Here is a 26,394-nt window from a genome sequence, read left to right as displayed (position 1 = left end):
AATCTTGAGAGGATTTCTTGGAGTTGGATGTGCTTCAATGATTTATGCAATGCCCTGACATGACCAAAAATAAATATATATGAAATATCTGCCAGTGAGCACAGCTGCACAGCTGGCAATGGGAGCCTCAGAAACAAAGACATCTAATGGCTTCTAGCATTTTTACTACTATTTAAACCAGCTCAGAATTATTGGCAGGCTGGCTGCCTTCAGAGTACAATTAAATCTACTCAGATTCAGCTTTAATTGTCCTGCTGGTAAAAACGCCATAAGTCTTAGACTCATCTGCGATCCCTCCTCCCTCTTAGCCAGCCATTACTGCTGTACTGCTTCCCCTTCTTCCCTCGTCTCTCTCTCGCAGGCACACGTACACACACAAACCGGGCTGCGCTTAGTCCTCCTTGTTCTTCGCTTACGGGAAGCTACATTCCCAGAGCCCGTCACGTACCAGACCTGAGCGGGGCTGCAACAGAGGGAAGCGGCATGGATCCGAAACCGCCGCGCATCTTCTACCGAACCGTAAAATATTTGCCCTCAGAAACAAAACGTGCCCTTCTATTTGCTTTTTACAGCCTCCCAAAACTGGAAATGACTTGAAAAAGCACATGGCTACTGAAGGGATTAGGGCTATGGTTGGGGAAAGTGCAGAAGAGATATTTTCCTCTCTGTCATAGAAAACTAGGTAAGTAAGTGATCTTCTAGAAGAAAGGCTACAAGACCTGGGCAGCCATTTACAATCCCTGGCGTTGGTGTTCATGCATTAATATATCATATTGCTCACATAAGTGAATGCTGTCAAGCAAACTGAAATAACCTCTCTCCTTTTCTCTTTAAATGTCGCAAACAAGTGCATTGAAATGACTTGCTATTCCTATGGAAACAGAGATGAGCTCCAACCAAAACCTTACCTCGGAACATGGCCTTTGCTATCCAGAGTGCCAAGCTAAATCAGGCACAGGAGATAGGGCAAGTGAGGGTAAAATAAGACTATTGAGTGCAACTGTAAGGCAGCAGATTGATATAACCCTCAGTATTATACGATAATAAGAAGGAATAGAAAATTTGTATCCATATGTGCATTGTGAAATGAAGTCCCAGACTCAAAACCCATTTTATATGGACTACAGATTTTCCACACCTGGGCTGGACAGTTACAAAGCCTGTTTATAAAATGTTCTGGCTTTGAAAATCTATGAACATCTTTGAATGTTCTGAAACTGTCGTGATATTTGGCTAGATGCAGTATTTGTATTTGGACAGATTTTTCTATAAAGCAGCAAAACTGAAGCTCTGGATACAAGCACAGCCAGTTTTGGATCTCCGTGTGTCTCTGGCTCTGTCATACTGTGGCTGGTGCAGCAACACCTCGCTCCCAGTATTCGACTCGATGAGGATGGCTAATAGGAGCAAAAATGCTTCAGCCTTCTATTGCAATCTAAAAAAAAGTGAACACACATTTTGAGTCATAAGGGACAAGGCACCAAGTAAAACAAAAAAGCCTCTTAGTCTGGCAGAGAAAGTTACAGTAAGAAACAATGGTTGAAAACTGAGAACAGGCAGTTTCAAATGAAAACAAACATCTATTGCAACACCAAATATGATTAAGCTACCAAGGCTATCAGTGGATTTTCTGTCTCTGGAGGTCATCACATCAGGACTGGATGTCTTTCTGGATGACAACAATCAAACGTAAGTTACTGAGCTCAACAAAAGGCTAAATGAGAGTAATTTAAGGGCTTGTATCACGCAAGTCAGACCTAATAACCCCTCTGGCGTTAGTGCTATGAATGTCTGTAAAAAGGCCAGTCTTCATTATCCTTGCTGAAATGAAATACCAGACTTTTATCATGCCTTAATGACTCCATATAATAGATTTACAAAACATTTTACCCTGCTCCTTATCTTGGGACCTTATTCTTACCTTCTGCCCACCCCTTTTCCTCTTGTGTGTTCTGCAGATTTCTCTCTTGTAATCTTACGTACAGTAAAGAGAGAGGGAATTTAACCTTAATGAGAGGTATAAACATAGCTCTTTTTCTGTTTTGCCTTAAAATCTGCTAACAGATAATTCAGTGAAAAAAACCCAAGGAGAGACAGTAATATCCTGTTCTGAGGATCTGAGGTGCCATCCCACTCACGGTGAAGCCAACAGCAGAATTTCCGCTTAAGTGGGGCCAGGACTTCATCTCTGGACATATAACATGTGGTCAGGCTTAGTTAAGGGATAGGGGACATTCTGGGTACGTCAGTTTGTTTTAAGTAGTACGCGTAAAAATACATGAAGAAAGACATAAGTGATGGAATAGGAGAGTGCATTTGAGAGATTTATCGGCGTTTGTCTTAATCCCTCTCTCCCAGTTGAAGTAAAATTTAGGCAGGTGAGAGCTAGATAGTTAGCACTTAAATGTCAAATGCCACCCATAGGAAAATGATTACATAAATACTGAGAAAGAAGTCTTTCAAAATCTGAAGGCTGATGAACAACCGCTAGTGTGAAGTCATGCGCTGTACATTATGCACCGTAAAGTTAGCTAGACAAACTTGACTGACTCTTTAGAGGTTAGTGTTTTATAACTTGATTTGTGAGACAGAAATCTGAGCAGACATAAATCAGAAACAAGCAGAGGAGACACCTGACAAGATCCGCTACGGAGAGGTATAACTTCAGCTTGTTACCTCTTTGCCTGAGGTCCTGCTAGTTATCACATAGATCTCGCTGCTAACCTGTGTTGCTTTTGTACTCCATATGCATTAAAAAAAAACCCCATCAGCCAGAAGTTACCATTAAATAAAGGAGAACTGTTAGGTGCTGCCAGATGTTTTGCAATATTTTGAAAGGAGAATGGCAGGAGAACCGAACTTAAGCAGAGTGAAGGACACTGCTTGAGTGTGTTCTCCAAAATAATATTTTACTTTTTAAAAATATCTATTTATCTATATTTATACATAAATTTACCCTCTATCTTACTGTACTGGTGCTGCATTCTCACTTAATTGCAATTTCTATTCCATGTAGAAGGGATTCACTTCACCCAGATGCAGTCCAAGTTATTGTATCCATAATGAGCAATTGGTACCTGTATGAGGTCTGGGGGAATTATGTCTTGTCTCTTCAAGCTCAGAGTTACTATTACTTCAGGCCCTGAGTTTCCATGGAGTCGCAAAGATTACTTTCCTCCTTCGTGGGCAGGAGCTCAAGCGGAATGGCCTGCGGAACAGTAACGCATGCCCAGGACGCCTAAATGGGTCCATCCTTGTCATGCCAGCAGACACCCCTGAAAACAAAACACCTTTTGCCCTAATCGTTTCCCTTTTTCCCTTCACTTGCTGTTTCCTGATCCAAAGTGGGATATTTATGAATGAGAACTTCCTCTGCCTGATCAGCCTGCTCAAGGGATCCATCTAGACTAGGATCACAGGTCCAGATGCCGCGGGCACAAGGTGCTCCATACTTGCACCAAAGGATATTTCTTTTTAATGACGATCAGTCAGAGATGGACTTCTGAAGTGCAGAAGGTATGGTGAATTGATTGTCTGTTGGTGTATGTGTAATTTAACTCTCAGTACCCTTGCCAGTCACGTGAATGTCTGTGTTCTCTTTGACTTCTGCTAAACTCTTGTCTTTAACTGCTTTAGGTACCACACAGAGGATCACTTTACCTTGTACAGCTTGATGATTTTCTAAAACCAGCAACAAAACAGATGTTCAAATTGACCTCAAAGGTAATGAAAGGACAGGTATGTTTTAATTCTTAGAAGATACCTATTTGTCCTGAAAGGGGCTAGTTAACAACACTAGTTATTTTTATTGTGATTTATTAATGAAAACGTTTGCCAGAACTTACTGCAAAGTGTGTGTGACACACACAGAGCTGAATTGATATCAGCAAAGCACACCAGACAAATTGCCAAGCTGGAGATGTGCCATATGCAGGTGTTGAGAAAATAGGCATTAGAGAGAGTTTGGTTTTGCTGAATGAACAGGCAAGGTAAATATTTTCCATCTCGAGATACAACTGTGTCACCATATGCTGTACCTTCATTAGACCACAGCTGGCCAGTATAGCAGAAGAAAGATGAAGCCCCAGAGTCATTTCAGGTAATAATGTTGATGATTCAGCAGCCCAAACATTTTATTCTGAGTCAAAACTCAAAGAGTGCTTCACTCCAGTGTGGAGCCAGGGGGTAAACTACTGTTAATGCAACAAAAAATCTTCCACTGCTGAGAGGTGTATTATGATGAACTTCACAACATGGTTCAAATTGCTTGGATGCTTTGGTCAGAAGCACGCGTGCCTGCGGAAGGGCAGAAAGACCAGAGAATTTGACCGAGGAGGCAACAATGAAGCCAGGGAAACTCTGGAAGAACATCCCAAGAAAAACGTTAAGGACCAAACGCCAGCTGAAAAAGACTGAGCTGCAGGCAATGAAATTATGCCCTCTTGTTTGACTCCCACTGTCTTCAGGGAAACAGAACTTGGTGTACAAACAGATGAATAAATCAAGACATTCCCGTGTCTATTAGCATTTTCTCCTCCTAAGTGAAACAGCATATAAGATTGTGTAAAAGTTCAAAAAGGGGACAAATACGCACGATAAGTTGGCTTGTGCTATTTCTTTCCTTCCTCAGCTATTACCCAAAATACCCTGTTTGGTGGAACATGCCTTTCACTGGGCATCCATTCCCAGGGTGTCATGCAAGGCAGTTTAATCCCTTTTGTGGCAAACAAGTCAGCACTATTTTCCTGGGGTGGTAATCAGACGTAAAAAGGACTCCAAAGTGACATTTGTACGGCATTGTTCCTTTCTTTACTCCTTACAATAGCACCCACTCGCAGTTGCAGTGCCTATTTGGTGTGCAATCTAGGATGCTGTAATTAACTTCTGAACACGGGTCTTTATATTAAAGCATCAACAAAGATGTAGGAGGGGAAATGATCTATCCTGCTTCATTTATTTCTAAAAATAACTAAATTTCATCAGGAACACACTGCTTGAATTTGCCCAGAGAGCATGTTTAGAAATGCAGGGAAAGCTGCCCTCTTGAGAGCAATACGAAAAAGCTCATTAAAGCCGTTACAAAAAGCGGTTAGGTATTTTAGAGCTATGTTGTCCTTCTCTTTACGTTGCAGGGTGGTGAGATGTATAAACTTCTTTGCTTCAGTGGGTAAGAGAATGTTATAGAATAGTCCTGACAAAAATATATTTGAAATATTCTTTTTACCTGAATTATTAATAGTGTTTGAATTATTAAAATATAATGAATTTGAACTAGCTAATTATTTCACTGATGATATTTTTTCTTTTTGTCACTGCAGTCAGCATGGACAATGGGATTACAATGAAGATTATTTCCTTTTTTATTGCCCATTTTTCATCTTGGTTTTCAAGCACAGGCATACCGTCTTTCAATAATTCCCTACCTCTAATTTGCTTTCAGTTTAGCATTGTGGGTCTATGGCACAACCATAGGCAGGCTTAACCTCTCAAACCTTCTGCTCTCTACTTGCCCTCTCAGGCCACAGCCTTCAAGTCTGACAACCCCCAAACTCCAAGCATTTTGATGAAAGCTTGAAATGGTAAGTTTCTATATGGTAGCTTCAGGATTTCACCAAATAATTTTTTCAAACATCTTTATTTTAAATCCTTACAAACTTTTATGCACTGGGCATAAATCACTCGACAGTGATTAACTTCTCAAGTGCTTTGGAATTTTACCTGGATTTCAATAACGCTTTCTTTGTGTGCTGTGGTTATATGAAAACTAGACCAAAGGGGGAGTATGCCAATTGACAGAAAGCTGTATTACCTCTTTGCTTGAATTTGTGAAGACAGTTTTGACTCCCAGTGCCGTCCTGCCAAATGCTTGCAACCTTTCTGGCTTGGCAATAGTTGGAAATTTTGCAAGGGTATTCTGTAATCCTACATTCAAATCAAAACTCAAGTATTGAGCACAACTGGGCCAAGGACTCCCCCCTATGAGAACGTGCTTGACATGCCTTTTTAGTCTGATGAAAAAATACTGATAAATAGAGAGCAATTTATCAAACTGTTGTACACCCACTTCATGGAGATTACATCTAGTCCATGTCATCTAATTAGGATTACATCTAGCCTTAAGTTATGTCTAAAACACAGTCCTGTGGAACAGGCTCAAAACCTTTTTGATGTCAAGATATATCAAATCAAGATACATCTAGTATTTTCCTTTACTAGGCAACATAGCCCTCCAAAAGTAGAAAATCAAATGGATTTATTACACATTTTGTCTCAGTTATTGACTTGATTGTCTTCTAAGTACTTGTCAATTGTTCAACGTAACTCATTCTGGAACCTTCCTGGGATGAATTTTAGCCTAGCTGGTCTCCACCTTTTGTTATAAAGCACCACACTGAGACCAGGACACTGTCAGGCAATGGTGATTTGCAAAACACCCTCCCAAAGACCCAGGATCATTCACCAATGTAGTTGCCCTGGGCCCATGCAGCAAGCTCAGCTCCTCCGTTGTGCAGCCGGGTGCTCTGCTGCAGCTCGGCCAGCATGACCATGGCTTGCTCTAGGAAGCCCCACATGGAAACAATAACACAGATCCAGGTGATTCATCTTCCTGTCTGCTTTCAGGGATGGAGGCAGAAGAGACAGCATGGTACACTCATTCATCCCCTTCAGCCAGCCCACAAAGGGTTGTGTTGCTACACCAAAAGGAAAAAGCTTCTTCCACATGTGGCCTGGACAATCCAGGCCAAGGCGACTGCTCGGCTGAGTGGAGGCTGTTGAGGATGATAGAGCACAACAAACTAAGCACAAGAACCCACAGAGAGGCCCAGCAAATACAAGGGAAGAAAACAACATAAGTGAAATGATTATGATGAGCACAAATAAAAATCAGTTAAGGAGGTACATGTTCTCAAGCTGCTGTCATGTGGTTTACAAGATGACATGGCAGAGATGAAGCTGATCTAAAAAGAAGATTGTGCTGGCCCCACATATTTCAATGAGCCCATATAAGTTAAAGGAACAATCCTGTTAATGCCTATCTGTGTGAGAAATCAGCCGTGCAGCCCAGTTGTTCTCTGCACAGTTATACAGGTCCTCTAACATTTTAGTAATTTAACTTTTTTAGTGACTTTGTATCAATTTTGCCCTGCTTCTTTTGGAAAAAGATGATGTTTAGAGATAACTAAGCAAATGACATCAATTTTTGAACTAGACCAGTCCACAAAGAGACTCTCCTGTGACAGATTTAACGATCACATTTCTATTTTATGAAAGAAAAGTCAACTGTAATAGGCAAACCTTCTCATGTGCTTAGCCAGAACTTGCAGATTCTCTGCTGTATATCTCCCACAGGCTTTTATGTCCAAATCAAGAACTATATCACTTTGGAAGCATGCTGAACAGTTAACCTAAAAGGAAGCATTCAGATACTACGTTGACATAAGGCTGAGACAAGCAGTGAAGTAGGCCACCTTACTTACTGCATCTTTAGGTCAATGTTGTATCTGAATCCAAAATAGGTTAGTGCATAATTTTCAAATTGGTAAAAAAAAAACCTATGCTTTTCATCCTGACATAAGGATATTATCAACTATGCATTTCAAGACCTGGATGGAGCTACACCATACCTCCTTCCCCAGAGTCCAGGATGTGAAGATCTTCCACCACCTTGCTCTAGCAACACAACCTTCCCCAAAGCTTTCAGAAAGCCTGCAGCAGTCCTGAATATTCTTGAGCCACTGGGGCTGAAACACACCAAGCGGTTCTTGTGGGTGCTGTGGGGTGAGGGAACTTCGGCTCCTTAGTCTTGCAGATGCTGCAATGGTTGCTTGGGGGTTGCTGGAAGAGTATGGCTGCTAGGGGCTTGTACTCAGCTGGGATCTGGCTAATAAGAGCTATTGTAAGGGCCATTTTTTTTCTCCTCCCCTATTATATTCACCTGCACATCTATGTGGGAGGTGGCTAGAACTTACAGATGTAATTTACTGGACTTCTGGTTTTGTGTGCACTACTTTCATACTATAATTTTATAGGACATGGAATGCATACTATAAAATGACACAGTCATTTTTCACTGAGTCACTTTTCATGATCATTTCAGGCATTATTGAATAAATAATTGAGAAATGTTTTGATAATTTAGTAAGAGTGTTCTTTTCGTGTTTCATTTAGAGGATATGGCATGGGAAAACTGCCTTAGCTTACTTTTAGTTATATATCTAGTGTCTATACTTTTATTATTTCATATAGAAAAAAATTTCTCTTGCACACATACGAGCATACATGAAAGGTTTGATGTTATCTTTGATACTTATCAATTGTATATGAACCACTTAACATTACTGGGGTGTTTTTCGTGAAATACAGTCTAAAAGCAAAAATCTAGCCAGGCCCTCCTCCTCTAAGAATAAAGAAAGAAAAAAAGGAAAACAAAAGTTTTTTTCTGGCATAAATTTGTTTTGAGGTTGGAAAGAATGAGTGATGACTCTCCTTTAGGCTTCTGGGGAAAGCCTTTCTAATGCTGGAGTTTTCAGGCTGGGAGAAGGAATTCCTGTTTTCAGGTTCTTTCAGACCCATCAAGGGATTCTGCATCTGCCCTTTGACCTGCATACATCAAATATAAATCTCTAGCAGGTCAGGAAAACATCAAGGTAAGCAATACCTACTTCAATGCCGATGGAGTCTAGATGTGTATTTCTGAAGACATTTTATAGATCCCATTGAGCGTCGTTTTAGAAAAGACTACTTCAGGTTCAGCACATACAAAAATTTTAGTCCAATTATTTTAATGGTTTCTTTTTCAGAAGACTACATAATAAATGAACAACTCCGCCTGAGAGTCTGCGTTTATGAACTTGCTGTGGATCGGGGTCAAAGAACTCTGCACAAATACTGGAAAACCGGGCTCTAATTAAAGCTGACTTGTCTCATAATGAATCAATGTCCAGGTGTGCAACAGGCTGCCGGCAAAGAATAAGAGCTTTTATTAGTTCCCAGACAACGCAGACAACAGATCTTGCTCACCTGCTCCTCAGCAGTTTCTTTGACAGATCAATACAAAACCTGCAAGCCCTGACCAAAGCACAGCAGAATCAATACTACAAGGAGATTCAGTTTCACCACTACGCCCGGTATTGTCAAGCTTGCAGCATTACCTTGGCTGAGGGAAGAGCAATGGCTGATAATAACATTTTGTGTTGTTTAAATATACATTTTATGGATTTAAAAAAAAAAAATGGGGGGAACCCTGCAGGAAATTTAAAATGCTGTCATGCCATCCCATCCCACTCCAGCTTTGTGCTTTTAAAGGCAGCTGAGTTTGCATTTAAAGACACTGAAACTGATGATGACCCTGCCGAGACTTCATCCGGGAAGGAAGCAGAACCCAGCCGACACCAGCTCAGGGCAACCTACAAACTCTGCTGCAAGAGGGCTGCTCACTTCATAGAAACAAGCCTATATTTCAAATCCTCCTGTCTGAGAGCAGGTGGATGATCCAGGCAGAAATCCGGCGCCGGAGAGACGGGTTTTTGCTCATTGGCATAACAACCGCCCCACCTAGTGTATCAGCCTCACACGGCAGCGTCTCCCCGAGACACCCACCGTGTTTTTCCCCAGCAGCTCCCTGGCAGTCAGCTGGGCAGCGGGAGAGGTTAAGGCACCTACACAAATGTATGGAGGTTATAGGTAACGGCAAGTGCAGCAAATGGGTCCGAAGACCGCAGGAGCTGTTGGGAGCATACGGCATAAGGTATATTGTTGGTCTCAGGAAAAGCTGTTTTAGCGGTGACAAGGCCAGATGCTGCAGTAGTCATGAGGATGCTCTTAGCTCTGAAGTCTTACCAAAAATAACTAGAGTAAGTAAGGGGTAACGAAACAGGAGCTACAAGGGGGTTAATCCTACTTTATGCCTGGGCAAAACATCCCATTTCGACTGTGTACTGATAAACCTGAGCATCCTCACAAAAGCCAAAAAGCTTGACTTTTCCAACGTTTTTCCATTTCCCTCCTCCTGCAGCCGGAAGGCTACCTTATAACTCTTGGGCCTTATAGGACTACAAATGTCATGAACAAAGGCAAAAGAAAGCTCTGCTACCTTACACATTCATTGCATGGAGAAAATATAACAAAGATGACTCACATGAGTGAGACTCTCTTCAAGAAATTACTATAATGCAAACAAATTGTTTAATGCCACCAACCTACTCATTTGCTATTTTCTGTTGTATAGTCTGTGTTTTTAGGCTCCTTCATGGACCTGTTGGAAAACTCCAACCCATGAACAATTCTCCTCATCTCCATGATAGGGCAGAGCTGGAGTTGGTAAGGGTCCAGCATATCAACTTTGCTGGCTACCACAGGTAGATGGGCTCCTGCACTAATTGACGCTAGATGGAGAGCATCCCCACTTTTCTCACTCTTGGTGGGCATTGCAGTGCAAAATATCCGGAGAACAAAGATTCTCCATTGAACAGGAATCAAGGGAGCGGAACCAAAAAGTGATTTGCTGGAGATCAAGTGGAAGAGGCAGAGCAGAATCAACTGATTTTTCTAGATAAAAAAATAGTTTGCTGTGTTTGTGAACATAATTAGATGTTATTAGGATTAGAATCATAGAATCATGGGATTAGAATCATAGAATCACAGAATAATTTGCGTTGGAAGGTACCTTTTAAGGTCATCTAGTACAACGCCCTGCAATGAGCAGGGACATCTTCAACTAGATCAGGTTACTCAGAGCCCAGTCCAACCCGAGCTTCAATGTTTCCAGGGATGGGGCATCTATCACTTCTCGGGGCAACCTATGCCAGTGTTTCACCACTCTCATTGTAAAAAATTTCTTCCTTAGATCTAGCCTCAGTCTGCCCTCTGTTAAGTTTAAAACCATTACCCCTTGTATTACTGCAACAGGCCCTGCTAAAAAGTCTGTCCCCATCTTTCTTATAAGCCCCCTTTAAGTACTGGAAGGCTGCAATAAGATCTCCCCAGAGCCTTCTCTTCTCCAGGCTGAACAACCCCAACTCTTACAGCCTGTCCTCACAGGAGAGGTGTTCCAGCCCTCTGATCATATTTGTGGCCTCCTCTGGATCCACTCCAACAGGTCCATGTCTTTCCTGTGCTGAGGGCTCCAGAGCTGGACGCAGGACTCCAAGTGGGGTCTCACCAGAGTAGAGTAGAGGGGCAGAATCACCTCCCGCGACCTGCTGACCACGCTGCTTTGGATGCAGCCCAGGATGTGGTTGGCCTTCTGGTCTACGAGTGCACATTGCTGGCTCATGTCCAGCTTTTCATCCACCAGTACCCCCAAGTCTTTCTCAGCAGGGCTGCTCTCAATCCCTTCACCCCCCAGCCTGTACTGATACTGGGGGTTGCCCTGAGCCAGGTGCAGGACCCTGCACTTGGCCTTGTTGAACCTCATGAGGTTCACATGGGCCCATTCCTCAAGCTTGTCCAGGTCCCTCTGGATGGCATCCTGTCCCTTAGGTGTGTCAACTGCACCACTCAGTGTCATCTGTGAACTTGCTGAGGATGCACTTGATCCCAATGTCTATGGCATTGATGAAGATATTAAACAGTACTGGTCCCAATACAGACCCCTGAGGGCCACCACTCACCACTGATCTCCATCTGGACATTGAAACATTATCAAAGAACTGTCAAAAATTGTAATGAAGGAATTGCTTCTGTTCCTTTTGGGGATCTTTCACATTTTGAACTCTCTCCATTTTCCTTTGGTATCTGAATCTGTACTTTTTTCTCCTTTTGCTACGATAATAAAAGGACTGGCTCAATGGAATGAGGTAATATCCCTCATGTCAGAGAAGAAGAGCCAACACACTCCACACTTCCATGCACAGGCACAAGAGGTTCGAGTGACTCTGTGCGTCATGGACAATCCCCGGCTCTTCCTGTCCTTACCTAAGTAACAAGAAGCCCAGGCAGAGCTCTCATCCCACGAGGAGACCCACTCGCCTGAACCCAGGCTGCCTGGAGACCCTCACATCAAGTGTACTTTCATAGGGCTTTCACAGGCAGAAGTCACTATATAATGTTACCTACTATGAAATTGCTTTAGATGCTTTCTACTTGCTCCCTGTTTAACTTCCTTTGGAAAATAATCTCACACATTTTGATAATTATTGAGCCTGGGCAATCAGAAAATGTGTTAATATATCTCATGCCTGCTTACACCAGGATTTGCTGAAGAGGCTGGAACTGAAAAGAACCCACTCTCGTCCCAAAGGGGCTTTTGCCGTCCAAAGGACTCTGACACTGAACTTCAGGTCACCTCATCTTTGAAAAGTGTTGTGAAGAGGCCTTCCTGGGGTAGAAGCTGCAGCGATGTATTTTAGCCATAGCCAAAGCTCTTTGAAGTCAATAGCAGCACTGCCAGCCACAAATGTACAAAAACCATGAATCAGGCCTCCAGAAACATGAAGATGACATAGAAAGTGTATTATAACTTCATTTAAAATTAAAAAAACCCCAAACAAACAAACCAGTAAGCTTCTTTGTCTCTTTCCCTTTCTCCTAATTTCTGAATGCCTGGGCATGGCAGGATCGTGTTTTCAGAAGGTTTCAACACCAAAGCAGCCTAGCAGCCATTGAAAAAACAACTGAGAATGTGACTGTAAGAGCCAAACCAAAGCAGTTAAGCACTGGAAAGTCACAATGAAATCACAAACCCAGGAGCACTGCATTGGACTTCAGCGGCAGGGTACTGCTGCGTACAGAAGAGGACTGCACAGCAGCTGAAGGTGAAGCTTGGGTTCAGTCACAGCGGTGGCTTGGCTGGACCACGCTTCCGCGCCGGCGTAGCCTGGGTCACGTGCTCTGTGGAAGCATGCTCACCCCGCTAGAAGTGCAGGGTCTCCTCCTTTTTCTCAAAGCCAACGCATTTGCTGAGGGACCAAAATTATTATCTAATAACACCAGGCCAAATACACTGAAATGGGAGGAAAAATGTCAGCACAGACCAGAGGGGGGAAAGGAAAGGGGTGCCCAGCCCTTTGTCCTTCTGTGGCAATCTCAAAGCAATCTCAAAGCACAGTGACTGAGACCTGCTTCCTCATTCAGAGCAAGGGTCTTTGTGGCCAGCCTTCAGCCTTCAGCCTTCAGCCTTTCTCTTGGAGATGCCCGAGAGCTACCAACTGGTTCCTTCCTTACCTGTGACTGTGTACCTGTATTTTCTAGCAGGGAAAGCAAGGCTCCACCAGTCTGGTAGCTAGACGCTAATATTTCATTGGTTTAGGAAAACATCGTTTAAATGAACTGGACTGAACTGAAGCTGGTTAGTTGTTTTTTCATATACACACACATCATCATACCCAAGAACCTACCAGTGCCTATGGGCAGGGCATACCCGATATGCTCTTATTCCTTGCATGTCATGAATTCTCAGCAGAAGATGCCATACTGCAATTTTACGTGTAAAATAAACAGCCCTACTAAAAAACTGCCCTGCAGTTCTACGGCAGAGTATTTCAATGCCCACTACCCACATGACTCGGCCAACATTCAGCGCTGTTACAGAAATCCCTGGGCTCAGAGCAACCCGCTTTGGGACACTGCGTCCCTCAGAGCGGCACGGAGCGAAGATACTCCCTTAGAAGAGAAGCAAGGAATTTTGGTTGCCTGAACCACACCAGCCTTTACGGCAGGAGTCTTTGGTGTCAGAGTGAACCCCACAGACATCTGGCATCTAACAAATGCCCCTGAACCCGGCTTCTGATTTCTCCTTGGTACTGTTCTTACGCTGACCGAATTCACTTTCACAGGGATCCCAAATTGCCTCAAAACATGAAAGCCACTCCTGCAACGACTCTGTTTCATAAAGATTAAGCTCCCATTAACAAATGGGGATTAGGACTACTGAAAAGTACGCATATTTTTACAGCTTTTATTGACATTTAAAAGGATTAGAATCAGAAATCATTTGCATGTATTTTTAAAACTCAGGTCCTTCTTATAAATGTGCATAATTTGAAGCATCTAATCCTGAGTGGGAGAGATGCATATTTGCCATTTACAGAGCTCTTTCTGGATTTTTTCCCCCCTCTCTCCCATTATTATGAAAATCAGTGTTTGTATAAAAACATTTTGGATTGAAACTCATTTACTTCATACATGATATGCATGAAATTTCATTTTCTGTGATTTGTTTCCTCTATGGCATATATATAACTGAGAGAAATTCATTGGAGCAGAAGTATGGAGTTCTAATAAGTGTTTGAATTCATTCTACTAATCAGTGTCTGAATTAAAATCTCCTTGACATCATTTCTTTAAAAATACCAACGGGTTTCGAAGGCACACAAAACTTGTTTATTCGATGGACTTCTCACTGTCAAGACCCCACTGCCTACAAATCATCTAAATATTCTAAATATTCAACTCAATTCATCTAGGTATATTTTATTATTATATATATTATATTATATTATATTTATTATCTTAAGCCGCAGGTAAAAGTGAGTATAATGCAACTCCTCTTCAAAATATTGAGGCAGAATTTCCTTTGGTTTTGCCCTTTCATTTCACTTATCTTGTTGTCAGTTATTTCTTTGCTGCTTGGGAGAACTGCTTCCCATCTCTTTTGCTTCCCTCTGCTTTCCCTCTGCCACAGACGGGGTAACACAGATGTGGCTCTTTCATCCAGCCAAAAAGCAAACTCCGTCTTTATCCCCTTAGCCCAGTGTGTCTGGTGCAGGTGGGCGGCTTGTATGCTCAGTCCCGCAACCCCCACTATCATTCCTCACCTGGCCAAAACACAGAACAATAAAAAGAAAATCCCACAACTGCAAAAGACCCTGCTCACCACCACTGCAAAACAGCTTCTTTTCACATACTTCGTCGTGCATATCCAGCTCTGATTTTCAGTGCTTCCAGCAGGGTAGCTTTCACTGTTCCTCTGGGGAGTCTATTCCCCAGCCCAATAAATCTCACTCCCAAGAAACCTCCTTCACATGTCCCCTCCTGCGCTTGCAGCACTTTTCCAGTCTTGGCCTAAAACTAGTGGAACAAATATATTTTTCCCCACAGAGTTCACACAATAATGCAATAAAGTCGCAGAAGCTGTGCGCTCCATCGAGTTACCTTCACCCGTCAGGAATTTCTGTGATAGCAACTTGTGCGTTACTTGCCATTTTAATAAATGACAACAACCCCACCAAAGTGCAAAACCATCCAAACCAGGCAATACAATCACGAACTTCATAGAAGATGTAAGCAAAGAAGTAAAGAAAACCTTCACTCAAGCAGCTGGCACCAAGACTACATCTGATGGGTCTTCTTCCCCCCGAGGTCGGCAGACTGGTTATTGACCTCTTGCCGGCGCTCGCGCTGTCGGTGCCGTTTCCGTTTCAAAAGACGGGCAGCTGCGTTATTTTAGACGTTGTACAGAAGCGCTCTCGTCTGCCTTTTACTTAACCCAGCCTGAGTTAAGAGTGATTCCAAAGTAACGCCCAGCTCGCTATTAGGCAACTACCTTGCTGTTTTGGGAGAGCTTGCCACCTTCTCTCCCCCGAGGCGGGGCACAGCTGCAGAGCTGCCTGCCTCCTGCGGCCGCCTCCGCGGCCGCTGCCTCTGTGGAAGCCTTTGCTTCTCCTCGCGGAAGCTGCAAGGGGAGGGACGTTCTTCCAGGGCCTGGTGATGATCAGGAGAGCTCTTCCACACGGAGCCAAAAAGGGCAGGCAGCACGGCCGAGGCCCCAAGCTGCCCCCCGCAGCCTTCCACCTCTGTAGCCGAAAGCCAGTCATTCGCCCCAGGCCCGGCTGATCCTGCGCTCCAAGGGTGGAGCTTTCAGAGGCGGCTGTTTCTGATAGACCACTACATGCACAAGCCGCAGGACAAGGCGCTCGTGTACCATGCGCCCGGCGATGAACACCCATACCACAGAGTGAAATGGGCGCTGCTGGGTGTGACCGAAAACCACACACGAAATTGTATATACATTCACTAGTTCACCTCATGAAGATCCCATCAGACAAATCCCAAGTTGACTATATAAACAAGTGAAAGCTCTGAAAATTACTGCATCGGTCCTTTGGAAATCTTTCTCCAAAATGATTTTTGCTATTTGCAGATCAAAAGCCATTGTTTATCTCAACTTCCAAAGAGTAAGGCAAAATTCATAGCAGATGTGTTTCCAAAGACTTGAATAGCTGTGTGGCAGCATATTTTTTGGATTTGCTATTCACTAAAACAAACACGGTGTGAAATATTGCCATTCAGTTGTGTTTGCAGCAAGGCCTAACAGGAAGACACCATTATTTTTTCTAAATGTTCAGGGCTCAAAAGTCAAAAGGCTGGAAGAAAGATGCCGTGCCCCTGGGGAGCTGTAACTCTCCCTCTCGGCTCACTCCTAAGGACACAGAATTGAGAGTCTACTCAGAGAAATGCATACAGAGGTGCCTATAGCCCAAGTAATAAAAGCAGCATGCCACGCTTCATCCTTGGGGCCAGAGCAGTTCATATCATGACTTGCGATGTCCACTGGGCCTTGATGGATTACACTTGCTCTGGCTGTGTAAGTAAAATGACTTTTTTCAAACCCAACCCTTCTGAGCTTGCCCAAACTGCTTTTAATGAGAAAAAAACTCCCAAAATTATGTCTTGTAGACACTGCCTTCTCATCCTGTGCTCTAGTAGCACTCCTCTTCTTTCAGATAAAAAGTTCACAGTTTCATCGGTGGTTTAAGCCGCTAATACTGTCATCCCTGACACTGGACAACAGAGGAAATAAATAAAAAAGTGGCAAGCAGATGACTGCTAATTATCCTTTCACTCACAAAGTTTAACTATAGCTGCCTGTGTTTGAACACAAAGAAGGCCTGCAATTAGGACACGCACTGCCAATGCACCACAACCCCTTCTTTACTGTACTTGTAGCTGATACAAAACAATACCTCAACACCATTTCTACTGGGTGCCTGCAATTTTCTTGAGTACTGTGTATATTAGTCACAGATGTATCTTAATAGCTGTGATTGTCCCCCAAAACCAGAAAAAGCAAAGACACATGCTCTGGAGAGGGAGCTTTGCTCAACATGCTTTTTAGCACCCAGTTCCATGAAATACCTCCTTATACATCCCTATTCTTTCAAGGCATTTGAACCTTTAAAGAATTTGATACCAAATGATTTAGCCATGACAAAGTAAAGTGGCAGTGGTTACACTTGCCCTGCATAGGTGGATGGGGTCCCTTAGAGTAATCACGTTCTGACACTTCTCTTCTGCCTTCGTTCCTATTCCTGCTCCCCAAACTAGAAGAAAAAACCCTCCTATACCAAATTTCCATATAATGAAAAATTCTAAAAACTTTAGACTAACTTTTGACAATTTACCATTTTCTAATTTTGTCAGCTATTTCTCCTCAAAATGCAGAAATGTGCCTGAAATCAGGATTTTTTCTACAAAAAAGTGGATTTTCACAAAACTCTTATTTCATCAGGATATATCTGAATTCAAAGAAACTTTAGCTAACTTAACAACTTTAAATAATGTAGGGATTGTGCCAGACTTCAGCCTTTTCCTGATCCTCACCACTGTGCCAAGCTTTATCTTAAAAAGGCTCTGAAGCACTTCTCCATTCCTAACACTCAGCAACTCTTTTTTTTTTTTCCCCCCAGTTTTTAGGAGATCTTTTTTCCCTTCCCAACAAATTGCTAAAACTGAACGAACCTCTGCTTTGCCTGTACAGATTCTAACCTTTATCTCCCTGTGACAGTCAGAAAATAAACTCAAATGTTTGCAGGTTCCTAGTCCGTTCACATCTCAGTCGCTGGGGTCAAAGAGCCTCCAACATTGGGAAGCACCGGAGTGCATCAGACTTGAGTGGGCAGGGCAGGACCTAACACATACACAGCCAGACCTAGACTGAGGATCATCAAAAGTGGCATTGTAGGCTATCAACACAATATAAATGAGGTTTATTGGAAACTGTGGAGAAGATAGAAAAGGAGGTAGTAGGGGAGAGGGGAATGAAAGAGTGGGGAGAAGGTGAAAGGAAGAAAGAGATGAGTGCCATCTCTTTAATAAACTGGAAGTAATCCAGTGTAGTTTGGATAGGAACGACTTGGGTATAGGTGCCAAAACTGAGCTGCTGACTGATGCATCCAGCTAACAGAAATAGCGTGTGGTACTGTGCAACTGGCCAAATTCCCCAAGTGGGAGCCAACACAATTTGGTGCGAGACTGAAATCATGTCTGAAGTTGAAGGGGAAGAAAAAGTAACTTCTTTTAATAGGAGTCCACTGTCCCCAACCAAGTTTCTCTTCTTGATACTGTAAATTGTGCAAACGTTAAAAAAATATAGGGAGAGCTGTAAAATACATTCAATTAAAAATAACCATTAAATGCTACATTTTCTGAAAAATAAGACATCTAGTAAAAAAACATGATCATTATTTCAAAGAGAAGGCATTTACACACAGTATTTTAGCATGTGAAGAGTCACCACGTTGCCACCTCCGGTAGAATGCTTCCTCTTCCACATTTCCCTCCCAGCCCCCCGCTCTTCGGCCCTGTATTTGCCTGAATGTGGCCAAGTGGTTTTAGCAACAACATGAGGAATGGGAAGGGCAATCCAGAATGTGCCAGAAATAGATAAGAAGCATGAGAGAGAAAAGAGAGGGTAAGGAAGTATCTTACCACCAAACCATGCAGTGGTTTAAGCTGCTTTTTAGCTCCGCTTCGTTATAAAGTCCTCTACCTGAGAGCAAAGCGTGGCGGCTCGGAAGCTTCAGCCTATATTAAAGCAGTGCCAAAGCTTCTGAGCCCATTATACCAAGTACTTGATACTGGTACAATTTACCAATATTTCACTGCTTCAGCCTTTCAAAACTCAAAAATCCTAACAATACTAAAGGCACTTGTAGAATTTATACAACGCGACATATTACAAGTCCAGTTCTGCACCAAAACTTGTGATGGGAACCAGGTTTCTCAGCTCGAGACCGACGGGAGTGTTGACCGCCTACAAACTCTGCTTGCGCTTCAGGAAGATCACAGCGTTTTCCACGTGCATGAAAAGCAAGAGCATCCCTTGGGGTGGGTTTTAAGACTGACAATTTCAAAGATAAAGTGAAAAGTGATTGAACTTGGAACACTGAAGCCAGGATTTTCTATTTTCTTCTAGATATTTTTCCTTTTGCGCTACTTGGTTTGTACCCGAGGAAAAAATAACTTCTGCATCTGTTAAAAATAGTAACATGCTAGGTAAAATGTTAGGGAAAATAAAAAGAAAAAAAAAAGATTACTACTGAAGATATCTTTGCCTTATGCTAAAGCATATTCAATGAGAACTACTGAAAATTCAGAAGCAAGACTAATACTGGTGTTACTGAAAACTGAGATCCTACAGAACTTCTGGCACTGAAAAGATTTTGACTTCAAAAAGCAAAGTAAAGAAAAATGCAGACTCTTCACCAATCTTTTAAAAACCTGCCAACTATCCCCAGCCCTTTGACCTTAAACAGTGCCTGCTTTTTCAGGAAATAATGGCAAAAAGTCCGGGGCCGGGGGGGGGGGGAAGAGAAATTATTTACACTAACGATGCATTTGACTGATGAAACGTTTAGGTTTTAAAACAAAAAAAAAAAAAAAAGCTTTTTTGAAACAAGTTGTTTACATTCAGCAAGAGAAGGAATTAAAAGTCATCTTTCACTACTCTTCAGATCACTTCTTCAGGCTTCATGCTTGACGTGCGGTCTGATATTCAACGGTTGCTTGCTGGACACCACACGTCAGCAGGAAGAGCTAAACGCCAAAGGGCCCTGAGAAACTAAAACACACACACGGTAGCAAAATGCTGAACAGATGCCACAGCCAGCTACTGATTAGTTGCTGCAAAATACGCATTAAATCATATGCTGTGAATGTTTGCAGTCCAATTTCTACTTAGCCAACCATGAAGATTATTACCACATTTAGAAAATACTGTTTGTTTTTTTTTTTTTAAAGCCCGAGCCCAAGTCTGAATATTTGACTGTAAAGTTGTTGTCCCAGAAACTGGGTCATGTGTAAATGACACATGGCATACATGGCTTGTATTTGTAAACCAGTGTTCCCAGTGTTCCCCCTTTCACACTTAATCATGCTGGGCTAATACCGAGAACTTAGCCGAGTTACTCTGCAGGAATTGGTGTGGAATAATATCTTTTAGTCCAGTTTAAAACAGGCAGATTCTTATTTCGTATGCATCATGGTACAAAATCCTATAGAAATGGCTGGCTATATTCTGGCACAGACTTCTTCCCTGCATGCTCATCTAATCTTATTAACTAAACTAGTTTTCAGGCAGACTTAAATTTATCAATGTATACAGTACAGAATATTATATGATTCCTCGATATTTTTCTCAGCACAATTCTGAAACTACACGTTACGTGTAAGGATGACTGGAATGAGATTTAACATTATGGGATGATGGTCTAAGTGTGTTTCCAGATTATTATGAGGAAGTCGATGCTTCAATTCTATAAGCAAATGTGGTATTTCATATGGTTAAGATTCTTGCCTCTTTCTGACAGTTCAAATTTTCAAATTGATGGAAAAATGTTAATGTGGACTGAGGGACAGGATGCACTATTTCTTGGAAATACACAGTTGTCTTCAGTTTAGTTTTTAAATTCCCAACAATGATGACTTGTCTTAACTTCTATTACAGTTTCCTATCCCAAATTATCTGCCTTGACCTTCTTGCAAAGTTCTGTACTTTGATTTATGTTTCAAACAAGTCCTGCTTGATACAATTGAGAATGATGTTTTCCCGTAACTCTCATATTTTCATATAACGTACCAAAAACAGCTGCTTTAGTTATGAGTGTTCTTCCACCTCATGAGGCTGCTTCCCGCCTCGCCCCCATCTGATGACTGAAAAACACCATCTTTCTAACCACCCTTCCAAAGCACATCTGATGTCTTCTTCACAAACACTGACCTCAACTGCCATGCACCTTGGTAGTACTCTTACTTGGTATATATGAAAATTGGATCCAAGAAACTGGAATCTGTAGCCACTTGGGGAAAAACGAGTGCAGAGGGAACTACAGGCAAGCCAAAACCAGCTACCTACCTAGCTAGACAAAATTTACCCTTTTCCTTAGGTTCCAAGCCCCCAGATAGTCAAGACCATCTCTGGATAAGAGTTTTTTGGGTTCCGCTCTTTCTAGATGCTTAAATACCTCCAGCCATCAAAAACATTTTATTTCCTTTGCATCAGACAGAAAGTGTGTCCTTTAAGAAGAGAATCTGACATTTTTTAAGTTTGCAAAGTGGAGCACTCTAATCGTGAAAATCTCCAATAATTCCAGAAATCATCAATTTTCTTCCCATCCAACATCAGCCACTCTGATCACTACATGAAATCTTCCCCAATTCACGGAAGTGGGTGAGTTTAAGCCATCCTTTCACCCACACTATTCTGGACTCAGCAGCAGAAGGAATCGTAGCTGTTACTCATTATAATTTTGAATATATTAACCTGTGAAGGACCACTTTTCTAGCCAAAAATTGCCAGAATAATTCTGGGATGTACAAATTTTGAGGCGGGACTGTCATTTGCGCTCAGCCTTTCGCTGTCTGCTGCAACCCAGCATCTGGGGTACAGCCTGAGGTATTGATGGATCGCTGTCTGAATTCTCAGGTAGGTTGTTTTTTTCATCTATCAACAGAAAGGCATGAAAAAAAGCATGAAAGGAATGGAAACATGCATGAGGAGCTCACCTTTCTACCTGAAAGGTGCACTTCTTAGCAGTGGAACAAATTGTTTGAAACTTCTACTTCTTTCTAAAGAGCGAGACCTCAAGAGGAACTGCAACAGTATGACAGCGTCAATCCCAGAGTGGAGAAATGGGTGGTTTTTTTGACTTCTGGTCTGAGCAGTAAAGTTCCCTTTTCACCAAGACGTAGCTCACCGCAAACCTCACCACCTTTGGAACAAAATGCGAGTCTGTGTAGTAAAAGCCGCAACACTAAAAAGAGAGCAAACTGAAAGCCAACTACATGGACGTGCCGATGAAGACAGGCGCGGCTACGTGGAGGCAGTCCACAGCCATGGCTGCGGCTGGTGCCCGAGGGCTGTCGCGAACAGAACCGCCGGCGCTGCGTCGCAACGGGAGCACGAAGGCGGCTGATATGAAAGAGCAGCCTCCCCCTCCACCCTGCACCGCGGGGCTCACCGCTCATGCTGAGAGCTGCCCTCAGCGCCACGGCCACCAAATCTGGATTTTGGAGAAGTTCTGGGAAAGCGTTTGAACAGGGACTTTATTTCAAACGCAGTTCAGTTCCCATCTTATGCTGGGCAAATCAAGAAACTTGGATAACTTGATCCACCTTTAAGGTGGTTTTAAATCTAGTCACTAAAGGTGGAAGGCTGCTTAAAGGTATGTAATTCAAGCAGTGAAGTGGCTCTGGTGGTGCTCTGAAATTTTAGGAGAGTATTTTTTTCTTCACCAGTCTCCTAGAGATGCCCTGACAAACTAGCCAGTTGTCAGGTGGGGCGTACCATGATGCTGAAGTCATGCACAGGCTCCGCCTGCCACAGGCGCTCTGAACTTCACTGACATCGTGCTTTTTCAGGATCTAAATCAAAAGTGTAGATCATGCCACCCTTACTAATGATGAGGATCACCTTAGTCCTCCCAGGGTTTACCAGAAGTAGAGAAAGAGTTGGAAGGTAAAGGCCTGATACAACGAGGAGTGAGGTGACAGCCCGGAGAGGGAAATGAAGTAATTTTCTACCACTATCCCTAAAAGAAAAGGTCAGATTTAAGAAGAAGAAAAAAAAATGAAAATATACTGTCCTTACAAACCAGACCGCAGCTGATGAAGTGAGATGCTGTAGAGTGATACCAGGAAGTTGCTATCGCCAGTACGTGATAATAGCAGAGGAAGGAGGGGGGTAAGAAAGCACAGGCAGCATCAACATGGGGACCACCCGACCAGCCTCACTGTACTATCGAGATACATACAGCACTGATCTTGAATAAAAAACAGATGTATTTTATGAGCCACTGCCAAAGCTGCTTTTAGAAAGGCTATTATATTTCCCTTAGCTAGAAGGGTCTCTACAAATACTGCCTCTTAGCAGATCCTGCATTGAGAATGGTGGATCAGGAGGTGGTAAAACACACGACAGTGCAAACTGCCTATAGGGGTATCAACCCACCGCTGATGGAGTGTGAGGAGACAACATCGTCTTCTCAGCACAACTGGCATCAGGATCTAGAAAATGAAGACAAATATGCAACAGAAACCACAACCTGTGACTTCAACAGTTGCAAGTGAATCACTTCAGGAACAGGCAGTAAGAAAACATTTTGCAGGTTATTTAAAGTGCAAATTGTTCTTTTCTAAATGCAGCAGCTGGAGCATAGGTAACATCTGATGTAAATGAGTGACCTACTTTAATCAAATGGTACAGCTAGAGAAAGAGGTAGAAGCAAAAATAATAGTAAGCCTCATATTGTTTCTCCAAGTGCTTCACATTTCTGTCCCCATTATGGTTGTTCTCCAGGTTAGTGGGGGAATGAAAAAGCAAGTTATTTTAATGGCATCTCAGTATAAAAACAATACTCTAACCACCACATCAAAAATTAAACAGCTTTGCATCTTTAATCCATACTTGACTTTTTAAAGATGGAATCAACAGTTGTGTGGCAGCAAGTGAGTATTTTTGTTGTGCCCAATGAGCAGCCGGAAAAAAAATACAGGAAGCAGCAATGGAGAAAATACAGAATGAAAGAAAAGATGTTGAAAAATAAAAAACAGAGAAAGCAACCTTTGTCATTTGCTGGCAGGAAGCACATCCTCAAAATTAAAAGAAAAAAGTAGGGCAACAGGGAAGCCTAAATTTTTTGTGTAAGAAACTGCAAATAACAATACGTCTTTGAAAATACTATCATTTTACCTCCATTGAATTTGCCAGTCTCTTGTAATGAACCCAGCCCATTGTTAGCAGTCTTTGTAGTTAAGCTAACAACCAACATAGTCTAACACTGACATAGTCTCAGTCTTGTCAACCTCTGTGGCGATCCCTCTGCAGTCAGGTTAAGGCATCTTGTGTACAGACCAAGTTGTGAGGTGTCGTTCACACAGCACTCTTCCAGACGGTGCTGAAACACACCTCACACCTAAAAGCAGTCCTTTCTGATTTGGACAAACCACTGGAACCTCCTCCCTTCTCCCTGTCCCAAATGTCCTTCAACATATCTTTTAATTAGACACGGAAAAAGGTAGAGCAAAAAATGATGCAGAAAAGGTCACATAAAGTTGTTTTTGCTTGCAGCCTCTGGCCCCACAAGCTGGATCTACTTGCTCCTATGTGACAAGGCAAGTTTTCACTCCCTCTCTCCTCATCAGGCAGGCATAGCCATATATTTGAGCTTCCCTAAGCAACTGGTCTGCTTCATCTTAACACTCCCTGAGGAGCAAACGTAAGAGGACATTGTGGTCCATTGCAGACCCGACCATGCACTGTGCTGTCCTACTCGTGCTGCAGCAGCGGGGGTCCCTCAGTACACTCTGGAGCTCCCCTGATGGCATTGTGGTTCATGGGTACCTCTGTGCAGCAGTGTGTGAGTGCATCCAAAACACCCACATCGCCAGGGACGTACATGCCTGCAGTCTTGTTTCAGTCAATAGAGCAGGGCTGATTTGCAACTGGCCGAGCACACATTTCCAAAATGTGCTCAGCAGTATGGAGACCAGAATTTCATTTTCCTTAATACCCAACCTCAGGAAACAGCCTGAGTAAAGAACAGCCCAGCTGAGTATGTATTTATTTTACTTTGGCCACTTTCAAATATCTGCACTGTAAAACCAGGACCCTGACTTCCTCTCATTTTACACAGCAAAGCTACTCCGAATCCTGCAGGAAGCCTATTCTGTCCCAAAGGGCCAGCTTCCACCCCCAAATTATCCCCTGTGCACTTGCAGTGGGTACATCCTGAAGGAGGACGGTGGGATACTGACTCACACATTGTTTTGCCTCACCTGTTAATGTAAAACCCAAAGGCAACAGAGGTGCATGAAGTGAAATCCTGACACGCAACTGAAGTGTAAGCGGCAGGACGAGGGGTTTTGATGCCCCCGCAATACACCCTGAAGCCTTCCTGGGGCTTTTCTGTCCTTGCAAGTCGAAGATGCTTTGGCGAAGGGGTGAGTACCCATGGCTTTCCTGGGGTTCATTTAAGCTTGAGAACACGGGCATGAAAAGCCAGAGACATCATCTCGAGGGGTAGATCAAGCACGACGTAAACCAGGGACCCGCGCTTTGGCCACCGAGAAGGATACAATCCTAGCTCTGGGAGGGCAGGGTGTGGACAAGGGTGCATTTTTCCTAAATTCCCCTGTTCGGCTCAGTGGAGGTGCTCGGACACAAGGACCCTCCCCTGTCTTCCCCCTTACCTGAGCCACCCACGTAGGACCGGAGCAGGCACGGTCTCCGGGAGGAGGAGAAGGAGGAGATATCGCTTTGGGAACGGCCGCGGGGACCGGGCAAGGACCAGGCGGGCAGCGGTTCTCCCCCCGTGTTCCCCGACCTCTCAGCCATCGCCTCCGGGGAGCCGAGAGTGGCAGGGAGGAGAGAAGAGGAGGGAGAGAGACGGCGAGGGAGGGGAAAGGGAAAGTTTGCAAAGAGCCGCCCCTCGCCTCCGACCGCCCCGCCGGGACGGCGATGGGGATTTTGGGTCTGTCGGAGCTTAAATTTTGTGTTTGCACAGGGGTAATGCAAGGGGGGAGTGGTGGTGTAGACGGACGGAGAGAGGGGGCGCGGGGGGGACCCCCGCGTCCCCTCCCTCCGTCCGTCTGCACCCTCCCAGAATGTCTTAGGGCTCCCCGCTCCCCTGATTTCCAACTCTCGGAGGGGACGAAAAAAAAAAAAAAAGAATCAGTTAAAAAAAGAGCCGAGCCAACCGACACCACCACTTCTGTTTTGTGTAACACGGTGCTCTGCCTCCTCCCCCGGCCGTCCCCCCGCAAAACCGGGAGGGTTGCACAAGGCATCGCACCCCTTCAGCCGAGCAGGGAGGGTGATGAGTCAAATCTCCTGCCGCCTCCCCTTCCCTTCACCCCCCTCCTTCGTCTTTCTTAAGGTTTGGGTTGCAGACAAGAGGCTTATCACAACCAGTTTTACTCCTCCTGCCTTTCAGATGAGAAGCGGGAGTCACACCGACTCAAAAACTAAGCAAAAACCAAGCCCCGCGGTTTCATTTTCTGGTATTTGTTTTACAGATACGCTTTTACAACATGCTTCATCTTTAAAAGGGTGTCATCTAATGGCTTCACTGCTTTTTACAGGCGCATCATTTTATATTCTGCCTTTGTATGAAATCCTTGCTGCCCTGAAGCCACCAGCACAATGGCAAAGGCGGACAGGACTTCACTAGCTCTCAA

The 26,394-nt window shown here is 43.4% G+C and overlaps 1 protein-coding gene across 1 annotated transcript in view; it reads right to left on the bottom strand.

Moving 5' to 3' along the window:
- PHACTR2 (phosphatase and actin regulator 2) overlaps positions 1-26,099 on the bottom strand; it is a gene marked incomplete at its 3' end in the record, with an annotated part of 141,846 nt that extends 115,747 nt beyond the window's left edge. The window contains exon 1 of the mRNA XM_081998537.1: positions 25,408-26,099. Within this exon, the coding sequence (XP_081854663.1) occupies positions 25,408-25,552 (145 nt within the window). The 5' untranslated portion in view covers positions 25,553-26,099. The remainder of the gene's footprint in view (positions 1-25,407) is intronic.
- Between the last annotated feature and the right edge of the window lie 295 nt (positions 26,100-26,394).

Source organism: Phaethon aethereus, assembly GCF_964289735.1.
Source record: "Phaethon aethereus genome assembly, chromosome: 3".
Classification (NCBI taxonomy): Eukaryota; Metazoa; Chordata; class Aves; order Phaethontiformes; family Phaethontidae; genus Phaethon; species Phaethon aethereus.
This window is presented reverse-complemented; position numbering and strand designations above follow the sequence as displayed.